Here is a 23,965-nt window from a genome sequence, read left to right on the forward strand (position 1 = left end):
CAAGTACTTTGACATCACTGACACTTTGGTCAGTGAGCGAATCATGTTTAAAAAGTTAATCTAGGGATTTACAGTATGGGTTGAGACATATAGAACTAGCCATGAGATACTTTAAACTCATATTCAATCTGAGGCTTATCACTGTCAAACCTTGCATGATGTTCAATAAAATCTGAAGTCAAATTACAAACATAAAAGCAGGCCTGCAATTACCAAAAATATTACATAAGTGATGCTGTAAATATGAAATAGAAACCTAAAATGCTGGAAATAATCAACACATCAATATGTGGAGAGAGTAAAACAGAGTAACTGCTCAAATTTAGTGTTTGTGCACAGAATGTTGGTAAGGCAACTGCAGGGGTGATAGACTTCCAGTTCCCACTAGCAAGAAAGCCCGTCGGATCAAGCACCAATTAGGTACTTAACTGCTGTCTGGAAAGCTTTGCATCCGATCAAGATCATCAGCACTGAAGTCCGACCCAAACTGAGGTTGCCAGTCAATCAGACGTTGGCAGCACTGGTGAATTGAACAGCATCACTGGAATCCCTCCCTGCTGCATAGCTCTGGAGAGCTGTGCCCATGACCTTTTTTTTGGAAGGGATGGATCCCACGATGGGATCTTTGGTAATTCTTCCTGTAATATTTTTGCTTCAGTTTCTTCCTCGCAAGTCTATAACACTCTAAGGAAAATGGTGTGTCGGAGGCAATGGCAGGGGGTATGCTTTCAGCTGCCACCATCTTGCCACCCATATCTTATTCTGACTGCTCCCAGAATGGGACAAATGGAGACTAACCCCTAGCTCCAGAAGACAAATCACATTGTTTTCCATGTTGGGAAAGAAATTTTCTCACCTCCCAGATGGTAGGTAATTGGGAAGGTGGTTAGTTTAGGCCATTAACTGGCCACTAATTGATCAATTAGAATACTCATGCAGAACGAGTCGAGAAGGTTACCAATGGACCTTCTCACAAAAACTTTACTTGCTGAAATGGTGGGAATGGGGTGAGAATCTCCCAGAGACCCACATACTCAGTTATTTGCCCGTCCTGCATCATTCCTTGCCACGCCAGGGCAGAGAAAATTTATGTCCAATATTTCATCTGGTGAAAGGTTATTGACCCACATGTTAACTCTGTTTCTCTTCACAGATACTGCCTGACTTTTTTTGTATTTCCAGCATTTATTTCTTTTACTTCTAGCATGCATTATTTGTGCATCCAGTGAAAGTTAATCTCATTTATTAATGTGCACTGGCGTTCCTATATTTTGATAAGGTCCACAAGCAGTACTGTTTCCTCAATGGAGGATCTTTAACTTGAAAAGCTCACCAATAATTGCTGTAAGTGCAAGATCATAGCTTTATACTAGTCAAATTCTAGGCAATAATAATTCATTACTGTGCCATTTTAAATACATTGTTGAAATAATCATTTATTTTTTACATGAAATTTATTTAATTATTTTCAAAGCATGTTAAATTTTGGGCAAATTAAGTATGTTGCCTTCAACTGACTTGGTCAGTCCTACTACCCAACAGCTCTGTCAATAAGAGTTATGGACTCATACAGTGTGGAAACAGTCCAAACAGTCCACGGCAATCTAATCCCAATATAAACGAGTCCCACCTGCCTGTGCTTTGCCCATATCCCTCCAAACATTTCTTATTCATGAACTAATCTGAATGTCTTTTAAAATAATTAAAAATGAATCAAAATAACAATCTTCGACTACTGAAATGTAGTAACAGGAAGGAACCTGGAAGTAAATCTAAAAATAAGTCTGAATCTCAGGAGCAGCGACAAGATCCATGCTATTCTCAGTCCAACGTTTTAGAATTTTAGAGTTACAAAGAATGAGAGGTAGTCTCACTGGAATATATATCTGAAGGGGCTTGACATTGAGGACTGGACCTCTGTGTAGGAAGGAGTGCCAAGGTCCTTTAAAATGGCAGATGGAATTTGAACCTCAAAGGCTCTCCACCAAATCCAGTATGTACCATTTTCATGGGTGGGGAAAGCAAGGTGCACTGCGAAGTGTACAGGTGCAGCTTATGAATCAACTAGCTAATTTAAGTTTGGTGCACAGGACAAACAGGCCCAATTTTCACTCCAGGAATAACTTCAACCCATGGTGTATGTCCTGTGACTTCATGGTGATGACGTAACTGTTTGCTCAAGGTAGATGTAGAACTATTAGTTGTCACATTACTGAAATCTCTTGGCTTTTACATTTTGAAAACAACTGTTAGTCTATACAGTATATCTGAGTGTGACAAAATAGTTTAGGAATGACAAAAAAAATGTTTCTTAACATAACTCAAGGGCAGCTAGGGACAGGCCATAAATGCTGGCCAGCCAGCGATCCCCCCCATCCAACAAATGAGTTTTAAAAATTAAAGCTATGGTTATCGCATTATAGTTATTTGACTGCTTCCAGAACCTATCATTATTGGGAAGAATAGCTGTAAATTTACATCTTAACAACTTCAAGAGATAGCTATCTTTGATGTGGTGTTACAAATATGTTTGGGGTCATGGATACAATTGTTTTTAAGAAGTAATTCAACTCTTGGAGGGATTTAAAGGCATTTTATCGCTACAAGTTGCTTTTGTTGAGAACTCTGCAACAGATTCGTAAAGCTTTAATATCTTTCATGATAGCATGGCTCCTAAGATATGCCTCTGGTGCAAACTGGGTACACTGCCATGGAGGGTGTAAGGACAAAGTATGGTGGGTGTGGACATAATTCGGCATACATTAGCAATAAGTTGGCATAGCAACAACAAGGGACCATGGGGGTGAGTGGGCATGTATTCATTCAAAAGAATGTGAATCTTTGGAACTATCCACCCTATAAGCTTGTGATGATAATCCAATGTTGAACACATTTAAGTCTGAAACAGAGTTTTGGTCTCTCAAAGCATCAAAAGAGATGTAAAATGGACAAGAAAGTGGAATTGATAACCCATGATAATAAAAAATGATGAATTAAGCTTGGTGAGTTATATGGTCTACTCTTATTCCATTTTCTAATGCTCTTCAGTTCCAAAGGCCCAGTTCTTTGTCAATGTGGTCACTCCTCATGTGTGATCCAAAATAATATTGGCAGCCTACTACATTATAGGAGATATGATACCATGCTGTCAGTCCTTTTGGATTTGATGTCAAAAATCTCACAGTTTACACTTACACTTTCCTACAGGACTCAGGCAGAATAAGATATATGGCTGATGATACAACCCTTGCCCTCAGCGCTCTAGGGAAGGATAATTGATTCAAAATCTTGTGTTTTTCACACTTCCTTCATCACTGACATTACAGAATTTCTTATGCAGCTAAAACAGTTGATTGAAAACAAACAGGAAGGGTGTTTCTGTGACTTAGAATACCAATACTATGCTCCACAGTGTTGCTGCAACTAAAATGAAATCTTTAATCTTGAAGATGCAAGCAAATAAAAGTTGCACCAAGTGCATGATCAACAAAACATTAATTACAAATGTAATGCATCAATGTAACAGTATAATTTAAAATATAAGTCCAAATATATATAGTAGAGATTTCAATGGAGAGTATTACTTGAAGAACTCTTTTTTTGGTTATTATTTCATTTAAAAGCTCAACAGAATTGTTCTTACCGGCTAATTCTGCATCTAATCCTGCTAAGGTTAGATATGCCTGGTCTGTAATGGAGATCTTAGCTTCTTCATTCCAGTTAGGTCCAGAGCTTGTATGAATTTCAAAATGAAGTTACACAGGTAAGAATTAGAAACACAAATGGAACTTTATTAAGTGTACAATTTGCTCCATCAGAGCAGTCTGCTTTTTAATGGTGGCTGTAACATAGTCGGCCACTCATATGGCCAGTTGACAGACTGTTTGCCTTTTTTTTTTAAACCTCATCATTATAATTCCTTTCGGCCTTGCAACTATTTGTCATTTAATTTATCTTGGGGGGTTATGGCAGTCAATTTGCATGCAAAGGGAGTTCTATATCCAGCCAGAAGACTCCATGGGAAGCTCAAAGAAGCCAAGACTTATGGTCATATTATCTTACCCATCAACTCTTCTTCTTTCAAGCTGTGTATTTCTAGCATTGTCTGCTTTTATTTTATGAAAAAAATGCTTATTCAAATACATTGTCCTAATTCTAATATTTGCAAGTCTTCCTTAAATCCAGTCCCAGTTCTTTCATAGCCCTTCATTCTTTTAAGTCTAGTTGTGGAAATGTTTTGCCCGATAAAAATGAGAAGGGCAGTAGATAGTACAGAAGGTTACCTCAGAGTTCAACAGGTATTTGATCAGATAAGCCATTGGGCCAATGAGTGGCAGGTGGAGTTTACCCAATAAAAACTGGAGGTGTAATGGACAGAGAAGAAGGTTACCTCAGAGTACAACGGGATCTTGATCAGATGGGCCAATGGGCCGAGGAGTGACAGATGTGATTAGATAAATGTGAGGTGCTGTAGTTTGGAAAGGCAAATCAGGGCAGAACTTATACACTTAATGGTAAAGTCCTGGAAAGTGTTGCTGAAGAAAGAGACCATGGAGTGCAGATTCATAGTTCCTTGAAAGTGGAGTCACAGGTAAATAGGATAGTGAAGAAAGTGTTTGGTATGCTTTCCTTTATTGGTCAGAGCATCAAGTAAAGGAGTTAGGAGGTCATGCGGCTGGAAAGGACATTGGTTAGCGTACTTTTGGAATATGGTGTGCAGTTCTAGTCTCCCTCCTCTTGGAAAGATGTTGCGAAACTTGAAAGGATTCACAAAAGATTTAGAAGGATATTGCCAGGGTTGGAGGGTTTGAGCTGAATAGGCTGGGAGTGTTTTTCCTGGAGAGTCGGAGGCTGACGGGTGACCTTGCAGACATTTATAAAATCAAGAGGGACATGAAAACAGTATATATACAAGGTCTTTTCCTTGTGTAAGGGAGTCCAGAACAAGAGGGCATAGGTTTAGGATAAAAGGGGAAAAAATTTAAAAGGGACCTAAACAGCAAGTGTTTCATGCAAAGGGTGGTGCATGCATGGAATGAACTGCCAGGGCAAGTGGTGGATTGGTACAATTACAACATTTAAAAGGTACCTGAATGGGTATATGAATAGGAAGAGTTCAGTGGGATATGGACCAAGTGCTAGCAAATGGGACTAGATTAGTTAAGGATATCTGGTCAGCATGGACGAGTTGGACTGAAAGGTCTGTTTCCATGCTGTACATCTCTATGACTCTATCTCATAAATAACATTAAACAGAATAACAAAATCTGTAAACGTGATAAGAGATTCCTACCAACTGTATCTAAATAGTCACTGAACAAGTAACTCACACAGACTTGTAATTTAAATACACATTTGATAAAAGTTACTGAAATCTACAAATTAAAATTAAAAACAGCGACATTTAACTAGTGAGAATAACACAAAATCTCAGAGATTATTAGCAACAGATATTACCACTGCAAAATTGCCTTTCATGCTTTAAATTCTTTGTGTCAAGAATTGACTGCAAAATATAAGCAAAATAATAGTGATTCTTCCTTGATGAAATGTCTAATTGCTAAAAAAGATGTATTTTGTCAAGATGTTTTGCCTTGCAGTCATCAGGAATATTCACAACATATACCAATAAAGAGAGAATGGCCAGAATGCTGATTGGTTGGCACATGGATTCTGATTGATAAAGGTGTTGTCATGGAGAACTTTATAGCTAATGATGTTTGACAGTTAACTCTGAAGCTTGATCTTAGACCATGCAGGTTGAATCTGGTTGCCTTGAGAAGTTGACTGGTCAAATGGCTGTCAGCTATTTCACTGATCAACTACAACCACAGTGCATGCACATGTTCTTTCTATTTGCAAAGAACAAGCCCCTGTGTATTAATAAATATAGCTTTCAATACACACAAATTTGCCAGATAATGCATCCAACTGACAATCTTAAATTTTTTGTCAGTGGAAATTTTCACACATTCCAGATTGTCAGTAAATGTCCAAATGTAGAATCACATTTTGCAAGCACAGGCTAACAGTCAGTACCTTGCTTTCTACAAACAAAGACATATGCTGTTTGATATGATCCATCAAACTTGAGGTCAAATGACCTACGTTCTTGGTGTCATGCCAGCACTGAATTTCTTACACAATATCACTCAAATATTGCAACAAACAAGGTACTGACCATAATCATACACAAATCTAGACTAAGCCTGGCAGTTAACAGTCAATCATCATTAACTGCAGCATTCACCATGGCAACACACCTCTATCAAAAAGAAACCATCATTCTTACCTCAAATCATATAAATGTTGATTTTCCCTATTACTGGTATATTTTTTAAATTGTCCTTAGAATATTTTAACCTTCATAGGATATGGGTGTTGTTGGTTAGGTCAACATTTATACGACCATCCCTAGTTAGAGTCATAGAGTAATATACCATGGAAACAGACCCTTCAGTCTGACTTGTCCACACCGACCAAACATTCCAATCTGACCTAGTCCCATACGCCAGCATTTGGCCCATATCCCTCTAAATTCTTCCTGTTCATATACCCATCCAGATGTCTTTTAAATGTTGTAATTGTATCCGCTCCCCTGGAAGCTCGTTCCATACACACATCACCTTTTGCATGAAAAAGTTACCTCTCAGATTCTTTTTAATTCTTTCCCCTCTCACCCTAAACCTATGCCCTCTAGTTTGGGTTTCCCACCCAAAATGACCTTGGTCATTCACCTTATTCATGCCTCTCATGATTTTTTATTCTTAAACTCTCCTGATTTGTGCCTTGTAGATGGTGGACAGGTTCTGGCGGAGCCAGGAGCATTACTTGCTGCAAGATTTCTAGCTTCTGACCTGCCTTTGCAGCCATATAAAACAAAAATCTTGGGAAAAAAGTCTTTCTTCAACTTAAGTTTATAGGACTTCTTGGTTTGCGTATATTTAAAAAAACTTGGATTTATAGCAGCTTTCATCACCACTAGATATTTCAAGTTCTTAATGGCTAATTAAGTACTTAAAAAATATAGCTGTTATGTAATGTAGGAAACCCAAGAACTAAACAGCCAATTCCCACAAACAATATGATAATGGACAGATAATCTGCTTGTGTAAATATTGGCTAAGTTAGCAAGAATAATTATCCAATCTTTTTCAAAATAGTGCCATTAGAAGTTCTCTATCCACCTGAGAGAACTGCTTTGGTTTACTGCACTTCCTGCAGAACAGTATTGAACTTCTGTGTCTGCCTTGAGTTTTGAGGTCAAGCCAGAAGTGAAACTTTCACCTACAACTTTGTGACTTGAAAATAAAAATGCTATCAACCGAGGACAGTAGACACTAGTTAGATATGTTTCAGGAGATACTTTTTATTTTTCAAATAAAAGACAAAGAAAAACCAAGTTAATTTACTAGAGCAAAGTATTCAAATAGATAAATTCTGAAATTCTAATTCTAATTGTAAATACAATTAGAATTTGACAGGATATGTTTTGATTTGGTGGGTTAGTTTTTCAAAATTGGGTCTGTTGCATTCATTTTGAAAAGGCCCCTTATTTTATAGGGACAGACATGCATTGATTCCTATCTAACAATTTAAAATATTTACTATGGTTTTAATAAGTATAAAAAAAGTATTTAATTATCACATGTCCAAACTACAGATGCATTTGACTATTCAGTCTTTAAAAAGCACTTCCCTTGTTAATCTACAATTGCTTCAAATGCTGCATTATATTAATATTATACAAATATTACAAATAATAAATTACAATTGGTAAAATATTTGTGAGCCTAGGAATAGCTGTTGATGTATAACTGAGAATTTAACCAAGTGTAACAAAGAAATCCAATTAACATATGATTGTAATCATACATGAAATGGAAAGTAAGTTTTGTTCTCCTGATTTTAGTCAGTGAAATCTAGATTTAATCGATTACTAAATAAAGCTATTAGGAAATATTGTTGCTTGACTTGCAGGGTGTATTTATACTAGACCAAGTTGTATTACAGTATGTATTAGAGTTGTAGTTATTGACATCAAAATTCATACCTGATATTGTAGTTCCCAGCAGAATTTGATTCTTCTTCAGAAGACTGATCACGACACCATGTTGAATATTCTTCTGTGCCACTTACCTTACTTGAGGCACTTGGGATCTCATTAGTATCTATTTTGTTGTTCAAACTGAGGCTGCCAGTGAGAGAAACTGAGAAGGATACAGCAAATTGAGTGTTTACAGTCCCAGAGTCATCAGCATTCAATAGTTCATCCTCTGATGTTGGAGTGTGTTCTGAGAAACTTTGGTGGCAACTGTCACTACTCCTTACTGATGCGGTTTCTTCCCTATCTTCAGGTTCTATTTCCGTATCATCACCAACTGCACTATCTTGTTCTGATCCCAGTCCCGCTGATAGAGAATCCAGAACAGAAAATAAGGAAAACAAATCACATGATTAAAATAATTCAGTTAGAAAGTGCCATTTAATGTCCATATTTACCATAACTACCGAATTTACACTTCAATAGATTATTAATATGAATACAGGGCAAAAACACGTAATGCAGCATCAGTTTATTGATGATACAATGACAACATAATTATGGCATCTTCTGAGTAAATTACTGGTGTTTAGAGATACTGTGCAAACTAGTTCCAGAACGTATTACATTTATTTTATTTTGCAATATTGCCAAAATAAACATGAACATTTTGATATAAGATTACTTACAGTGTGGAAACAGGCCCTCTGGCCCAACAAGTCGCCACTGACCCACCGAAGCGCAACCCACCCAAACCCATTCCCCCACACTCTGCCCCTTCACCTAACACTATGGGCAATTTAGCATGGCCAATCCACCTGACCTGCACATTTTTTAGACTGTGGGAGAAAACCAGAGCACCCGGAGGAAACCCATGCAGACTCGGGGAGAATGTGCAAACTCCACACAGTCAGTCACCTGAGGCAGGAAATGAACCCAGGTCTCTGGCACTGTGAGGCAGCAGTGCTAACCACTGTGCCACCGTGCCGCCCATTAAAATAAATATCACATAGAAATGTAAATTTTAAATCTTAAAAGACATTCAATTATGGAAGGGCAAAATTTTGCTTCACTTACTGCATTGAAATAGGCAATAATTATTTAAGCAAGTTAATACGTGTGGTAATTTCATTATAATTTGCAGAGTGCAGAAAGTGGCTCAGTAATGCCAGAAACTGTTTTGGAACACAGAACATGGAACAATACAGCGCAGAACAGGCCCTTCGGCCCTCGATGTTGCGCCGACTTTTTAACTAATCTAAGCTAAGTTTTTTTTACTTACAGCATGGAAACAGGCCCTTCAGCCCAACAAGTCCACACCGACCCGCCGAAGCGCAACCCACCCAGACCCATTCTGCTACATTTATCCCTTCACCTAACACTACAGGCAATTTAGCATGGCCAATTCACCTAACCTGCACATTTTTGGATTGTGGGAGGAAACCGGAGCACCCAGAGGAAACCCACCCAGGCACGGGGAGAATGTGCAAACTCCACACAGAGAGTCGCCTGAGGTGGGAAATGAACCCTGGTCTCTGGTGCTGCGAGGCAGCAGTGCTAACCAATGTGCCACTGTGCCGCCCACCAGTTTTATACTTTAAAATTTAGTTAGGAGAAATAATTTACCAAAATATCCATTGTTTTGTCCCTATGTTATCAGTGCAAGTGTTTTGGTGCATTTTCTTTTAACTGATTAACAACAATCAAAACAACTTGCTAACAAATGCTAACATGTCCTTGATTGGATATTAGCTGGTGATTAGAGAAGAGCAGGAGAAGAAAGTTGTTGAATATTCAGCAAAACCTTGCTTAATGTGGGATCATAAATAATATAACAGTACAAATTATTTAGTAATTGATCACAGAAGTTTGTTTCTGTCTTATAAGAAATCACTTAAATGTATTCATCAATGAAGTGCAGCTGCCTACTTAGTGAAGCTGACCAACTAAAGTGGATAACATGAATACTTTTATATACCCAAATGTTTGAGACCAATAATTCAGACAAAAGGTCAAGGATTGAATTTATTAAGTAATATTTTCAAATTTAAATGTGTGCTAGATTTGGGCCCACACAGAATCTTATACATGGACTGTCTATCTTGGTGAGTCCACAGATTGGTCAGTTGCCCAAGCCTGACATTATAATATAGCTGGACCTGGCTATAGCATGGATGGTTGTGCCATGGCCAGGTCCAGTCTGGTGCAGTCAGACAGGTTGAGCTGTTTAGTTCTGAACCTTCTGATATAGCAAAATGAGATTAGCAGATTGTTTAGTCACACCTCCTTGGTTCAGTTGTGTCTTTTTGCGAATGCTGTGGCTTGGATTGTCCACAAAGGCGATGTTAGCATTTCAAGCATCTCTCATCAGCTGATAAACACAAGGGAATTTCCTACCTGTCGACTTTATGTGCTGATTGTGTGAAAGAATCTGGAGTAAATGGGCAGGGGACCAGGGAAGCCAATGGGATAGAGCATTGAACGTCTAAAGTCGACTTATTTGTGTCTGGTGTATGAAAACGTATTAAATTTTAAGCCAAAAATCATGGATCAACAGTTACATGAGGTTAACTTCTACACGTGTATAAAAACTAACAAAGCAGAAATATAGACTTTTTCAATAATGAGTGACAAAAATAGAAATTGCTGGCTAAGCTCAGGAGGTTTGGCAGTATCTGTGGAGAGAAATCATAATTAATGTTTCAGGTCAAGTTCTGAGGAAGGGTCACTCGACCCAAAACATTTCTCTCCACAGATGCTGCCAGACCCGCTGAATTTATTCAGCAATTTCTACTTGTGTTTCTGATTCACAGTATGCACAGTTCTTTCAGTTTTTACTTTTTCAATGATGTTGTATTAGAAATATCTGAGGAGAACTTGAACATGCTCAGAAGCTAAATATTCCAGGTTGCTTAATCTTTAGAAAGGATAAGCACCAATAATGATAGGAGATAGAATGCAAAATTGCAAAGCCCCTGAAAATAAGATATGGGAATCATGATGCTTGACAGAGCTTTATCTGTTTCATGAAGCTGGCGGTAAGCCAATGTTGAAAAGTGTGGTGCTGGAAAAGCGCAGCAGGCCAGGTAGCATCCGAGGAGCAGGAGAATCGACGTTTTGGACATAAGCCCTTCTTCAGGAATGAGGCCGGTGTGCCAAGCGGGCTGAGATAAAAGGTAGAGGGGGGGGAATTTGGGGGAGGAGCGCTGGGAATACGATAGGTGGAAGGAGGTGAGGGTGATAGGCTGGAGAGGCGGTGGGGCGGAGAGGTCGGGAAGAAGATTGCAGGTCAAGAGGGTGGTGCTGAATCCGGGGGTTGGGACTGAGATAAGGTAGGGGGAAGGGAATGAGGAAGCTGGAGAAATCTACATTCATCCCGTGTGGTTGGAGGGTTCCTAGGCGGAAGATGAGGCGCTCTTCCTCCAGGCGTCGTGTGGCCAGGGTCTGGTGATGGAGGAGGCCAAGGACCTGCATGTCCTTGGTGGAGTGGGAGGGGGAGTTAAAGTGTTCAGCCACGGGGCGGTTGGATTGGTTGGTGCGGGTGTCCCAGAGGTGTTCCCTGAAACGTTCCGCAAGTAGGTGGCCTATATCCCCAATGTAGAGGAGACCACATCGGGTGCAGCGGATACTGTAAATGATGTGTGTGGAGGTGCAGGTGAATTTGCAACAGATATGGAAGAGTCCATTGGGGCCTTGGAGGGAGATGAGGGGGGAGGTGCGGGGAGTGGAGGTTGGGTTGGTGGGAGGTGTGGACCTGACGAGGGAGTCGCAGAGGGAGTGGTCTCTCCGGAATGCTGATAGGGGTGGGGAGGGAAATATATCCCTGGTGGTGGGGTCTGTTTGGAGGTGGCGGAAATGATGGAGGATGATATGATGTATCCGGAGGTTGGTGGGATGGAAGGTGAGGACTAGTGGGGTTCTGTCCTGGTGGCGACTGGAAGGGCGGGGTTCAAGGGCGGAGGTGCGGGAAGTGGAGGAGATGCAGTGGAGAGCATTGTCAACCACGTCTGAGGGGAAATTGCGGTCTTTGAAGAAGGAGGCCATTTGGGCTGTTCGGGTATTGCAATTGGTCCTCCTTTGAGCAGATGCGGCGGAGGTGAAGGAATTGGGAATATGGGATGGCGTTTTTACAGGGGGCAATGTTGCTGTGCTTGCTAATTATAATAGTTATGATGTATACTGCATTGAATGCATTGTTGAATGACTGTACACTTTAGAAGGGAATCCAAGATGTATTGCGTTCTGGCTGCACAAGGGCAAGAACTGGTTAGGAAAGACTGAAGACTGGAAAGAACCTACAAAAGCCATGCACAAACCTCAGAACATCTTTCACATTTCTTAAAAGTTGTGCAGAAAGCCTTGATGTAGGGTATAAAGGAGGGAGGTCCCGTTTTCTAAGGGGAGCAGAAGGCTCTCCAGTCACATACTGAGAAAGCAGTGGGAGTAGATATCTGTTGTGATTGGTGCCAACAGTCTAGGATCTGGATATAATGCATGAAAAATTTTAATGACCTCACATAAGTGATCAATGTCAGTGGATACATCTTCATATGTCATACACCCGTCAGCTGCACAATTGGCGTCACACATCATTCCATTGGCGAAGTGAATAGTTTCAAACACAAGGAACACGTCAGAGAAATAGTCAGAAATTCTATTTCAGGAACGGCAGGTAATGGCAAAACCATAAGTATATTGATTAAACCAGACGAAAGAAATAATAATCAGGTATATAAAGCACAATGCTGAGGGACAGGTTAGAATGTATGGCCTGAATAAGAGTTTTATATATAAATGGAGTGTAAGGAACAAGTTAAATGAGTTACAGGAAAAAAATCAAATTGGAAGTTGTGATATCGCAGCCATTACTGAGTAATTGTGATATTGCAGCCTTACTGATTTAAAAGAAAATTACATCAATGGATTGGGAACTGAACACACCAGCTTATAAACTTTACAGAAAAGAGAAGGGGTGGAGTAGCCTTACTGATTTGAAACAAAATTACATCAATGATGAGAAAGGACATAATGAAGGCAAAACATCCAAACAAGACCTTATAGGTGGGACTGAGGTACTGTAAAGGGTATAAACAGGCCACCTTCCCCTGCAACTGCAGGAGGTGCAAGACTTGCGCCCACACCTCCCCCCTCACTTCCCTCCAAGGCCCCAAAGGAAACTTCCATATCCGCCACAAATTCACCTGCACCTCCACACACATCATCTGTTGCATCCGCTGCACCCGATGTGGCCTCCTCTATATTGGGGAGACAGACCACCTACTTGCTGAGCGTTTCAGAGAACACCTCTGGGACACCCGGACCAACCAACCAACCCAACCACCCTATGGCTCAACACTTCAATTCCCCCTCCCACTCCACCAAGGATATGCAGGTCTTTGGACTCCTCTATCGCCAGACCACAACAACACGACGGTTGGAGGAAGAGCGCCTCATCTTCCGCCTAGGAACCCTCCAACCACAAGGGACGAACTCGGATTTCACCAGTTTCCTCATTTCCCCTCCCCCTACCTTGTCTCAGTCAAATCCCTCGAACTCAGCACCACCTTCCTAACTTGCAATCTTCTTCCTGACCTCTCTGCCCCCACCCCACTCTGACCTATCACCCTCACCTTGACCTCTTTCCACCTATCGCATTTCCAACGCCCCTCCCCCAAGTCCCTCCTCCCTACCTTTTATCTTAGCCTGCTGGACACACTTTCCTCATTCCTGAAGAAGGGCTTATGCCCGAAACGTCGATTCTCCTGTTTCCTGGATGCTGCCTGACCTGCTGCGCTGTTCCAGCAACACATTTTCAGCTCAGTATAAACTGTAACACCTGGTAGCAGCTCTGAAGTGTTAGATTGCCTAATTTATACTATGTGAACCAAAGGCAGACTAGTATTAGTGGGAGATTATAACTTTAACACAGTTTGGGAGGGGCAGATGTGCACCTGTCAAAAAGATGGTGAATTTCTAGACTGTGTCTAGGATGATTTCCCAGAGCAATGTGTCCTAGGTGAAACAAGGTGGCAAGCAATACTGGATTTAGTATTGAGGAATGAACCACATTTAATGCGTAACCCAAAAAAGTGTGAACATTTATCAAAAAGTGATCATACATGATCAGTTCAATGCGGTGATGAGTTCAATGTAGCAGTTTGAAGCAAGAAGCACAAATCAGCTGTTAGAATTTTAGATTTAACCATGACAAACTTTAATGAGCCAAGATAGAAACCACCCACAATAAACTGGAAAAATCTGCTAATGAGTAAAACAACTGAAGAACAATGGAAAATGTTTAAAGAAATATTTGACACAATAAAGAACCAGTATATTGCCAAGAGAGAAAAAAGCCATGCACAACTGAAGAAATAAGGGACAGCATAAAACTAAAAGAAAGAGTTTACAAAAATGCAAAAAGTAGCTGAGATCCTGTTAAGTAGGAAAGATACAAAGACCAGCAAACCAGTTTATGTGAGCTACTAACAGGGATTATAAAAGGAAAATTGTCAGGGTCATCATAAGGAGAAACTTTATAGTTACATAAAGGGCAAGTGAGTGGTCAGGAACAACTGAAACAGAGGATATTGTCAGAGACTGTGGGGAATGTTGAATAGCATTACATGAGCTTTCATGAATATTTTTTGGATCAATTTAAAGGTCTGTCCACCTGAACCTCCAAACATCCTTGGACACAATAGCAGAAATGTTGAATAATTATTTTGCCTCAGTATTTACACTAGGAAAGGAGAACAACTTGCTGGATGTCCCAAGGAAATTAACAGTGGATTGGGGAAAAGGAATGACTAAAACTAATGTAAGTGAAGCATTGATAATGAGAGAATTAATGAACTAGAGTGACAAATGTTCAGGTGGTTTCCATCTGAGGGTGTTAAAGGAAATAGTGGAGCACACTGTAGGTGCCTTAATGATTATCTTTCAGAGTTCCCTCGGTACAGGAGTCATCCATCTAGGTTGGAAAATTGCACATGTCACTCTGCCCTTTAAGAAGAGTGAAAAAGGAAAACCAGGGAATACAGTCCAGTTAGCCTGGCATTTGTGTAGGGGAAATTGTTGGAGTCTATAATCAGGGATGGGTTAAGTGAATATCTCAAATTTTAAGCTAATCAGTGACAGCCAACATAGATTCATGACAGGTGGGCATGCCTGACAAGCCGCACTGAATTTCTTGAAGAGGTGACTGAAATAGCAGACAGGGGAATGTACATGGATGTTGATTATATAAACTTCTAGAAGGTATTTGATATAGTTTGACATAAGAGGCTGTCAACTAAGGGAGAAACCCATGGAACTGAGGACAAATTACTGACATGGCTGGTAAACTGAGTGACTAGCTGGCAACAGAATTTAGGGATAATGGATAGGTATTCAAATTGCCTGAATGTAACCAGTGGTGTCCCACAAGAATCTGGATGAGGCCATAAATTATTCACATTATTTATTAATGAGTGAGATAATGACATAGAAAATCTTACATCCAGTTGTTTGATAACACAAAGTTACGCAGTGTGAAAACAATGCAGATGATAACATACAATTAAGAAGAAATATTGATAGACTAAGTGAATGGGCAAAACTATAGTAGATGGAGTTCAATGTAGTCATGTGTGAGGTTATCCATTATGATCCAAGAAAGGATAGATTAGGATACTTTCTGAATGCTATTAAGCTAAATATAGAGAATGTCCAAGGATATTTGGAGGTTCAGGTGCACAGACCTTTAAATTGGTGCACAAAATAATCATGAAAGCTCATGTAATGCTGGTTTATATATTTGGAGTACTGGAAATGATGAAGAAGCTATACTGGAGTTATACAAAACCCTGGTTAGAGTTGAGAGTGCTTTGCTGGAAAAGGACAGCAGGTCAGGCAGTATCTGAGGAGCAGGAAAATCGATGTTTCACGCTGGAGCCCTTCATCAGGAATTGTGCTTTTCCAACAACACACTCTCAACTCTGATCTCCAGCATCTGCAGACCTCACTGTCTTCTAGTTGATTAAAACCCTGGTGAGACCCTACTTGGAATACTGTGAGCAGATCTTGGCTCCACACTAAATGGAAGGATATACTGGCATTGGAGGGAGTACAATGTAGGATAACAAGGATAATACCTCGACTTAAAGGTTGAGTTCTGCAGAGAGATTATACAAATTGGACCTGTTTTCTCTAGAATTTAGAAAGTTAAGGGATGATCTGATCGAAGACTTCAAGACATTAACAGGAAAAGACAGGGTGGTGAAATATAAATGATTCCCAAGCGTTGAAGATTCTAGAACTGCAGCGTGGTCTAAAAATTAGGTCCAGTCTGTTCAGGAGAGGTGTCAGGGTGTACTTTGACACAGAAAGAGTGGTACAGGCTTGAAACTCTCTTCCACAAACAGCAGTTGATGTTAGATCAGTTGTTAATTTTAAATCGGAGATAAGATAAAATCTTGTTAAGCAAAGGTATTGAGGGACAAGGGGCAATAAATACAATAACAGGCTCAAGAGGCTGAATAGCTTATGGTGGTCCAATCTTCATTCACAATACTTCCTTCACTTGTTTGTATGCAATAGATGTTAATCATGACTGAACCTGAGATCACAGCCTCATCTCAAACTCACACAAATCACATTGCTGTAAGCTGCACACCAACGTAATGCACTATCATGTATTCAAATTAGGCAGGTACATCTATTAAGCACATTGTATCACAGTAATGCTTCTCTGTATCTTGCAGAACAAGATAACATAATAAACTACATCCGGTGCTAATTGGCAGTGATAGGCATAGCTGTATGCGCTCATTGATATGGAGGTGACAATGTTGGCAGTTGTTACAGCTGCAATTATTGAAGCAGTGCTGAGTGACAGGCCTGAAATCATCAAGGATGACATTTCTGCATAATCCACCATTTTACAATCTACTTAACATTACATCACAATAATACATACGTTTTGCTTTCCCATCCTTGCCTAACTCCAACCCTGACTTTATGCTTTCAGATAATAAGGAAGAGCTGGTTAGTGAGCAAGTTTTACAGAAGGTTCTGGCTTTAGATGCACAACAGACTGATGAGTGAAAAAAAATCATCACTTGATCTCACTCACCACTACCACCTCAGATACTGACACAGCAAATAATTCCAGGGTAACAGAAAGTACATGGTGGGTCACCAGGGAAGGAGAAAGGATCAGTCATTGGTCAGCTCCCTACGGATATGCTACTGGAGCAGCGCTAGCTTCATAAACTAGAAAACTATTGACCTCTTTCAGGATTATAGCATTCGTCCTCCCACCACTGCCCCTCTTGCTGTTTGCTGTCAGTCAACCAGCATTCGAGACAGCTGCGTCCATGCTGAAGTGTGTAAAAGATACTGAGAAGAATTCAAGAGGACATTAATCGACTGATGGAATGTGCAGACAGGTGATAGATGAAATTTATTGTGAGAAAATGTAAAGTGATACACTTGATTTGAGAGTTTTCCAGGATGGCAAAAGACTGCTATGATTGAAACTAAACTCAAATCTCTGAACCATTAATCTCAGTCTTTGGTTTTTGAATTCAGTAACACTGATACAATGCTATTGATTCCCTGGTTTAAGCTGAACTTAAGTCAGTAAACAATCCCTTAATACTCGCCACAGCACTCATTGTAGACTTTTGTAACACGAACTAGTGAGAGAAAACCACAAAGAGAATCATAGCAGGAATCAGAAAAAAAAACTCGCAGCAACTAACCTGCAAGTTTTTAATGTTCTGTTTAACTATTGTTGATTTGCGACCTCATTCTTACTACTGGAACTGTGTGACATTCTGACAGAATGTAGCTTGAGTGCTGAGCCGCAAAATTACAAAACTAGCATCAAATCAGAAACAATAATAGAAAAACTCAGCAGGTCTGGCAGCATCTGTGAAGAGAAATCAAAGGTAATGTTTCTGGTCCAGTGACTCTTCCTCAGTTCTGAGGAAGAGTCACAGGACCTGAAACATTAACTTTGATTTCTCTCCACGGATGCTGCCAGACCTTATATGCTTTTCTAGCATCTTCTGTTATTGTTTCTGACTTACAGAATCCACAGTTCTTTCATTTTTTTTATTTAGCATCAAATCAACACTGCACACTGAATGATGTCATGATTGTTTCACAATACATATTTTTGAGTTGCTCTGGGAATTGTGCTGCCATGTCTTGGGGCAGGGAGGAAGCAATTCCACTGCTCTTAACCCAAAAGCAGTTTCTCCCCAAAGCTATTTCTCACCACCCTGGAGCTGCTGGATTTCCCATAGTTTGGGTTACACATGTAAAATGGATTAAATATGAGGCGCCCAGTCTCATAATAATATATTCCTGAAAGGCACATTTCCCAGGAGTGGATTGGCTATACATCCCGTGTCCTGTCACTCAAAATCAGAAGTGAATATATTACTGTCAGACTGGAGTGAGTTTTAACATTTTAAATTTTTTACAATGGACTCAACCTCAGCCCATGTTACTTAAATACACCAACAAAATTTTTGCAGCTGGGAAAATTAACCACTTCAAGTAGTGCTAAATGTTTCCAGAACTATCTGGAAGTTACCATTACCCCAACAACTTCTCATTGCTGTCCTTTCAGCTCCTCCTTTCCTCCAAACTAGAGCCTCAAACATTGTTTACTAATGAAATAGCAATTGGCTTGTACTTCTAAAATGTACTTACTTCTGGATTCATTTTCCTACAATGCAATTTCCTCTATACTGGGGACAGAAATTCAGACTGGGTGGTCACTTTGCTGGATACTTCAGTTCACAAGTATAACTGTGAGTTTCTAGACACTAACCACTTTAATTCCTTATTCCATTCCCAATCTAAACTCCGAGTTCACGGCATTCTTTACTTTTCAAAGGAAACTCAATGTAGCTTAAGGGATAGCATTTCAGCTTTCATTTAGGCACTTCACAGGCCTCCAAATTCAGCAGCCAGTTTGGCATTATCAGAATGTAATCTCTGTCTCTATGTCTTATAGTTTTCCTTTAGCATGGAAATTGATGAAAATAATTCTGCACTCCTCATTTACATCTCCTTTCGATTCAACTGTTGTTTCTTTACTTGTCCCTTTAACCTTTACTTTTGTCTTGCGCTTTTCTTACTTAATCAATCCAGCCTTGACTCCCTCATAGACTTTTCCTTTTGCTTTTCCACTCTTCTCCCTCATCCTGCCTTTGGACTTGCTTAAAATATCTGCAACATATGGCAGTTGCGATGAAGATCAAACCATAGCTAATTTGCTCATATAGTTTTTAAAAGGAAATTTGACATCCAGTCTAGCCTACCTGTGAGATCCAAAGCAATTTTGTTGACTCAACTGCGCTCTGAAATGGTCTAGCAAATCACTCAGTTTAAGGGTCATTTAACAATGCTGGCCTTTCCAGTGATGCCATATCTCAGGAAAGAATTTTTTAAAATCCATAACTCCCAAAATGGGCAGAAATATAGCATATAGAGCTGAATAATGATTCAGTGGTGCAATGTGCTCCTGCAAGGACTAATACATAGTGAGAATATACTACAAATGAAAAGTGCAAATGAACCAAAAAACTCTGATGTCCACTTACTCAAATCCTTAAAGTAGTACTGCAAGTTAATAAAACAGTTATTGTTGTGTATTTCAGTCTCAATCACTATCAATCTTGTGGTTGGTGTAGTTTGCTACCATCATGCTCTTAACTGAATCTAAGACGCTGATTAGTTTAGAATGGTAGAAGAAAACTACGAGAGTCCTATTGAAAAGAGGCTCTTGTCGAAAACAGGATGTGGTTTATAGATAGGTCAAGAAAAAGAAGGAAGCATATGTCAGCTGTAGGCAGCAGGGATTGAGTGAATCCCGGGAAGAGTACAAGGGCAGTAGGAGCATATAAGAGGGAAATCAGTAGGGCAAAAAAAGGACATGAGATAGTTTTGCAAATAGGTTTAAGGAGAATTGAAGGAGTTTCTACCAATACATTAAGAATAAAAGAGTAACTAGGGAAAGAATAGAGCCCCCTAATGATCAGCAAGGCCGCCTATGTGTGGAACCACAGGAGATGGGTGAGATACTAAACAAGAATTTTGCATCAATGTTTATTGTTGGGAAGTGTCTGGAAGTTAGGGGAAATAAATAGCGATATTGTAAAAAGTATCTATTACAGAGGAGGAGGGCTAGAGATCATAAAACACATAATGGTGGATAAATCACTGGGATCGGATCAGGTATACCCAGAACTTTGTGGGAAGCTATGGAAGTGATTACTGGGCCTTTGCTGAGATACTTGTATCATCGATAGTCATAAGTGAGGTGCTAGTAGACTGGAGGTTGGCTAACAGGGTACCATTATTTCAGAAAGGTGGTAAGGAAAAGCCAGGGAACTCTGGACAGGTGAGCCTGACTAGGCAAACGTGAGGACTGCAGATGCTGGAAACCAGAGTTTAGATCAGAGTGGTGCTGAAAAAGCAGAGCAGGTCAGGCAGCATCCGAGGAGCAGGAAAATCGACGTTTCGGGCAAAAGCCCTTCATTAGGACATCAGTGATAAGCAAGTTGTTGGAGGGGATTCAGAGGGACAGGATTTACATGTACAGGTAGTTCTCCTCTAACACTGTAGTTACGTTCCAGCAAAACCTTGCTTAATGGAAAATCGCTTAATAGGAATAATGGGGCCTATGGGAAAAGTGAGGTTGGGACAAACCAGTATAAAATATCATCACAATCGCTCAAAACTCACTCAAAAGTCTAACACAAAGTATGGCACAGCCTGAATGAAGGTTGAAGTCATAATTATTAACAAAACAAAAGTAAATTTAACACAGTACCTTTAAAATTTTAAGAAAGGGGCTCTCTGTACAATACCTTTCACAGAAAACTACTCAATCAGCAGCTGACAACAGTGTATGCGCAGAATGGCGCAAAGACCAGCGCTGGAAAGCATGTGTGGACACTGGTGCAAGTATAGCACGCCGTGAAGATTTCGGCGCACACATTGGCGCATGTGCAGAATGAAGCGTGCGAACCAATCCTCACTGGAATCGCACTATTGCCAGCAGAGGTAAGCGTTCTCCAAAATACTGTTCCCTAATTCTTCAGTGACATTGCATTGCTGAAATGTGCGTTATTCCAGAACTACCTGTATTTGAAAAGGCAACGACTGATTAGGGATAGATAACATGGCTTTGTGTGTGGGAAATCATATCTTACTGACTTAATTGTGTTTTTTGAAGAAGTGATGAAGAGGATTGATGAAGGCAGTGCAGTGGATGCTGTCTATATTGACTTTGGTAAGACATTTGACAAGAAGCCGCATGGTAGACTGGTTAACAAGGTTAGATCACATGAAGTACAGAGAAAAAGAGCCAGTTGGGTACAAAATTGACCAGAAGTTAGAAGACAAAGGGTGGTGGTGTAGGCTTGCTTTTCGGACTGGAGGCTTGTGACCAGTGACGTGTCACAGGGATCGGTGCTGGGTGAACTGTTTCTTGTCATTTATGTAAATGATTTGGAAGTGAACATAGGAGGTACAGTTAGTAAGTTTGTAGATGACACCAAAACTGGTTGTGCAATGGACAGTGAAGAAGGTTGTCACATAGTACAATGGAACTTGATCAGATGGGCTGGTAGGCTGAGGAGTGACAGATGGAGTTTAATATAGATAAATGTGAGGTGCTACATTTTGGTAGAGCAAATCAAAACAGTTTTTAAACATTTAATGGTATGTTCTTGGGGAGTGGGACCAAACAAAGAGACCTTGGAGTGCAGGTTCATAGTTCCTTAAAAGTGAAGTCGCAGGTAGACAGAGTAGTCAAGAAGGCACTTGGTACATTTGCCTTTATTGGTCAGTGCATTGAATATAGCAATTGGGAGATCATGGTGCAGCTGAACAGGACACTGATGAGGCTATTTCGGAATATTGCATTCAGTTCAGGTTTCCTTGCTTTAGGAAAGATGTTGTTAAAATTGAAAGGGTTCAAGAAAAGATTTACATGGATGTTGCCAGGGCTGGAGAGTTTGAGCTATTCAGAAAGGCTGAATGGGCTGGGGCTATTTTCCCTGGAGCATCAGAGGCTGAAAGGTGACCTTATAGATATTTATAAGATCGTAAGGGGTATGGATTATGTAAACAGACAAAGTCTTTACCCTGGGGGATAGGGGAATCCAAATCTAGAGGGCATAGGTTTAAAGTGAGAGGGGAAAAATTTAAAAGGGACCGAAGGGCAACTTTTTCTCGCAGAAGGTGATGCATGTGTGAAATGCCAGAAGAAGTGGCGGAGGCTGGTACAATTACAATGTTTAAAAGGCACCTGGATGGGTATATTAATGGAAAGAGTTGACGGAGATATGGCCCAATGCTGGCAATTGGGACTAGATTAATTTAGGATATCTGGTGGGCATGGACAAGTTGGACTGAAGGGCTTGTTTCCATGTTATAAATCTCTATGTCTCTAAATCATTAATGAATATACCTACAGACACTCTTGGATATTGAACTCTTCATAAAATCTTGCTTTTTCAAGAATTGTAATTGTTCTCAGAGTAAAGTAATTGTCAAAGCTTGTGGAATCAACTAAAATATCATTAGCTCTGCATCTTAGTGAATGCTAAAGTATGTTCATTTGTTCAGCTTGTGACTTAGTGTCTTTCTTGGAAGCTGTTCTGTATCCAAGGACGGTTTTTGCCAAAATGTTTAATCCTGTGTTCAACTTGGCCCATCTCTGAAAATAATTCTGCAGACTGATATTATTCATCTTGCCATTTCTTTCTAATGTGATTTCTGCCTTGCTTAAACGATTTAAATTCTGCAATTCTCAATGCTGCTTTAATCTTTCTGCTAAATAGATTTACACTGCTTTACTATAACAATGTTGTTAGATTTTCCTTGCCTTAAAGGCATTTAATCGCAGTAATGTAGCAATTATGTAGACGAACAGGGTTTCTCTCATGTTTTAACAGTTAAAATGGAGATTTCCCACCATATATGACAAAAACGAAGGCTTCTCACCTATTCACATAAAATGCAAGATTCTTAAACTGTTGAAGGGAAAATGAGCAATTCCTGCCATTCATGGCCTAATACCAATCCTTTTCCAAATAAAGGCTGGACTGAAGCTTTAATGCTGCTTTTCTACTTGAATCATGCTTTAAATTAGACATCATCCACCCTTATTGTGGCCTCAAATGTTTTAGAAATGTAGAAACCTGGAAGATAGGAACAGGAGGCCATTCAGCCCTTCAAGCCTGCTCCAACATTCATCACAAACATGGCTCACCACTCTTTAGGTGAAGAAATGTTCCCTGATTTCCGTCCTAAATGGTCTGCTCTGAATCCTCAGACAGTGACCCTGGTTCTGGACACACACACCATCAGGAACATTCTCGCTCCATCTATCCTGTCTATTCCTGTTAGAATTATACAAGTCTCTGTGAGATCCCCCTTCATCCATCTGAACTCCAGCTAAAACAATTCTAACCTAGTCAATCTCTCCTCAAACTTCAGTCCTGCCATCCCCAGAATCAGCCTGGTAAACCTTCACTGCACTCCTTTGAGAGCAAGAGTATCCTTCCTAAGAAAAGGAGACTAAAATTGCACACAATATTCTAGATATAGCCTCACTAAGGCCCTGTATAACTGCAACAACACATCCCTGGCCCATTCTTGAAATCTCTTGCAATGAAGACCAACATACCATTTGCCTTCTTTATCACTGCTGCATCTGCATGCTTACCTTTTATGGATAACGAAAATGAGTATAACATGACCTTATGGTTTAAGAATTACTTTGATAGACAATTTGTAGCTGCAGCAGCTGAACTGTCAAAAGACAAATTCCTGGAAAGATCAACAAAGAAGAAACAACACTTCAGACCTGGCAAGATTAGAAGCAAATACGAGTTAAAAGTTAGTCAAGAC

General features: G+C 40.0%; 1 protein-coding gene and 1 long non-coding RNA gene across 12 annotated transcripts in view; one reads left to right on the forward strand and one right to left on the reverse strand.

The window, feature by feature from the left end:
- The window catches only part of LOC148149940 (uncharacterized), a 65,238-nt gene extending 44,179 nt beyond the window's left edge, over nucleotides 1–21,059 (forward strand). Inside the window, exon 3 of the long non-coding RNA XR_015757198.1 lies at nucleotides 20,923–21,059. This is a non-coding gene — a long non-coding RNA (uncharacterized LOC148149940). The remainder of the gene's footprint in view (nucleotides 1–20,922) is intronic.
- The window catches only part of cobl (cordon-bleu WH2 repeat protein), a 374,039-nt gene that overhangs the window by 44,071 nt on the left and 306,003 nt on the right, over nucleotides 1–23,965 (reverse strand). For all 11 annotated transcript variants that reach the window (XM_043690114.2, XM_043690115.2, XM_043690116.2 and 8 more), the window contains 2 exons: nucleotides 8,054–8,411; nucleotides 3,644–3,732 (listed from right to left, as the gene is read on the reverse strand). In XM_043690114.2, coding sequence (XP_043546049.2) covers nucleotides 3,644–3,732; nucleotides 8,054–8,411 — 447 coding nt within the window. The remainder of the gene's footprint in view (nucleotides 1–3,643; nucleotides 3,733–8,053; nucleotides 8,412–23,965) is intronic.

This window comes from Chiloscyllium plagiosum, unplaced genomic scaffold, assembly GCF_037043375.1.
Source record: "Chiloscyllium plagiosum isolate Xiang-an unplaced genomic scaffold, Cpla_swu_hap1 HiC_scaffold_5, whole genome shotgun sequence".
NCBI classification, from domain to species: domain Eukaryota; kingdom Metazoa; phylum Chordata; class Chondrichthyes; order Orectolobiformes; family Hemiscylliidae; genus Chiloscyllium; species Chiloscyllium plagiosum.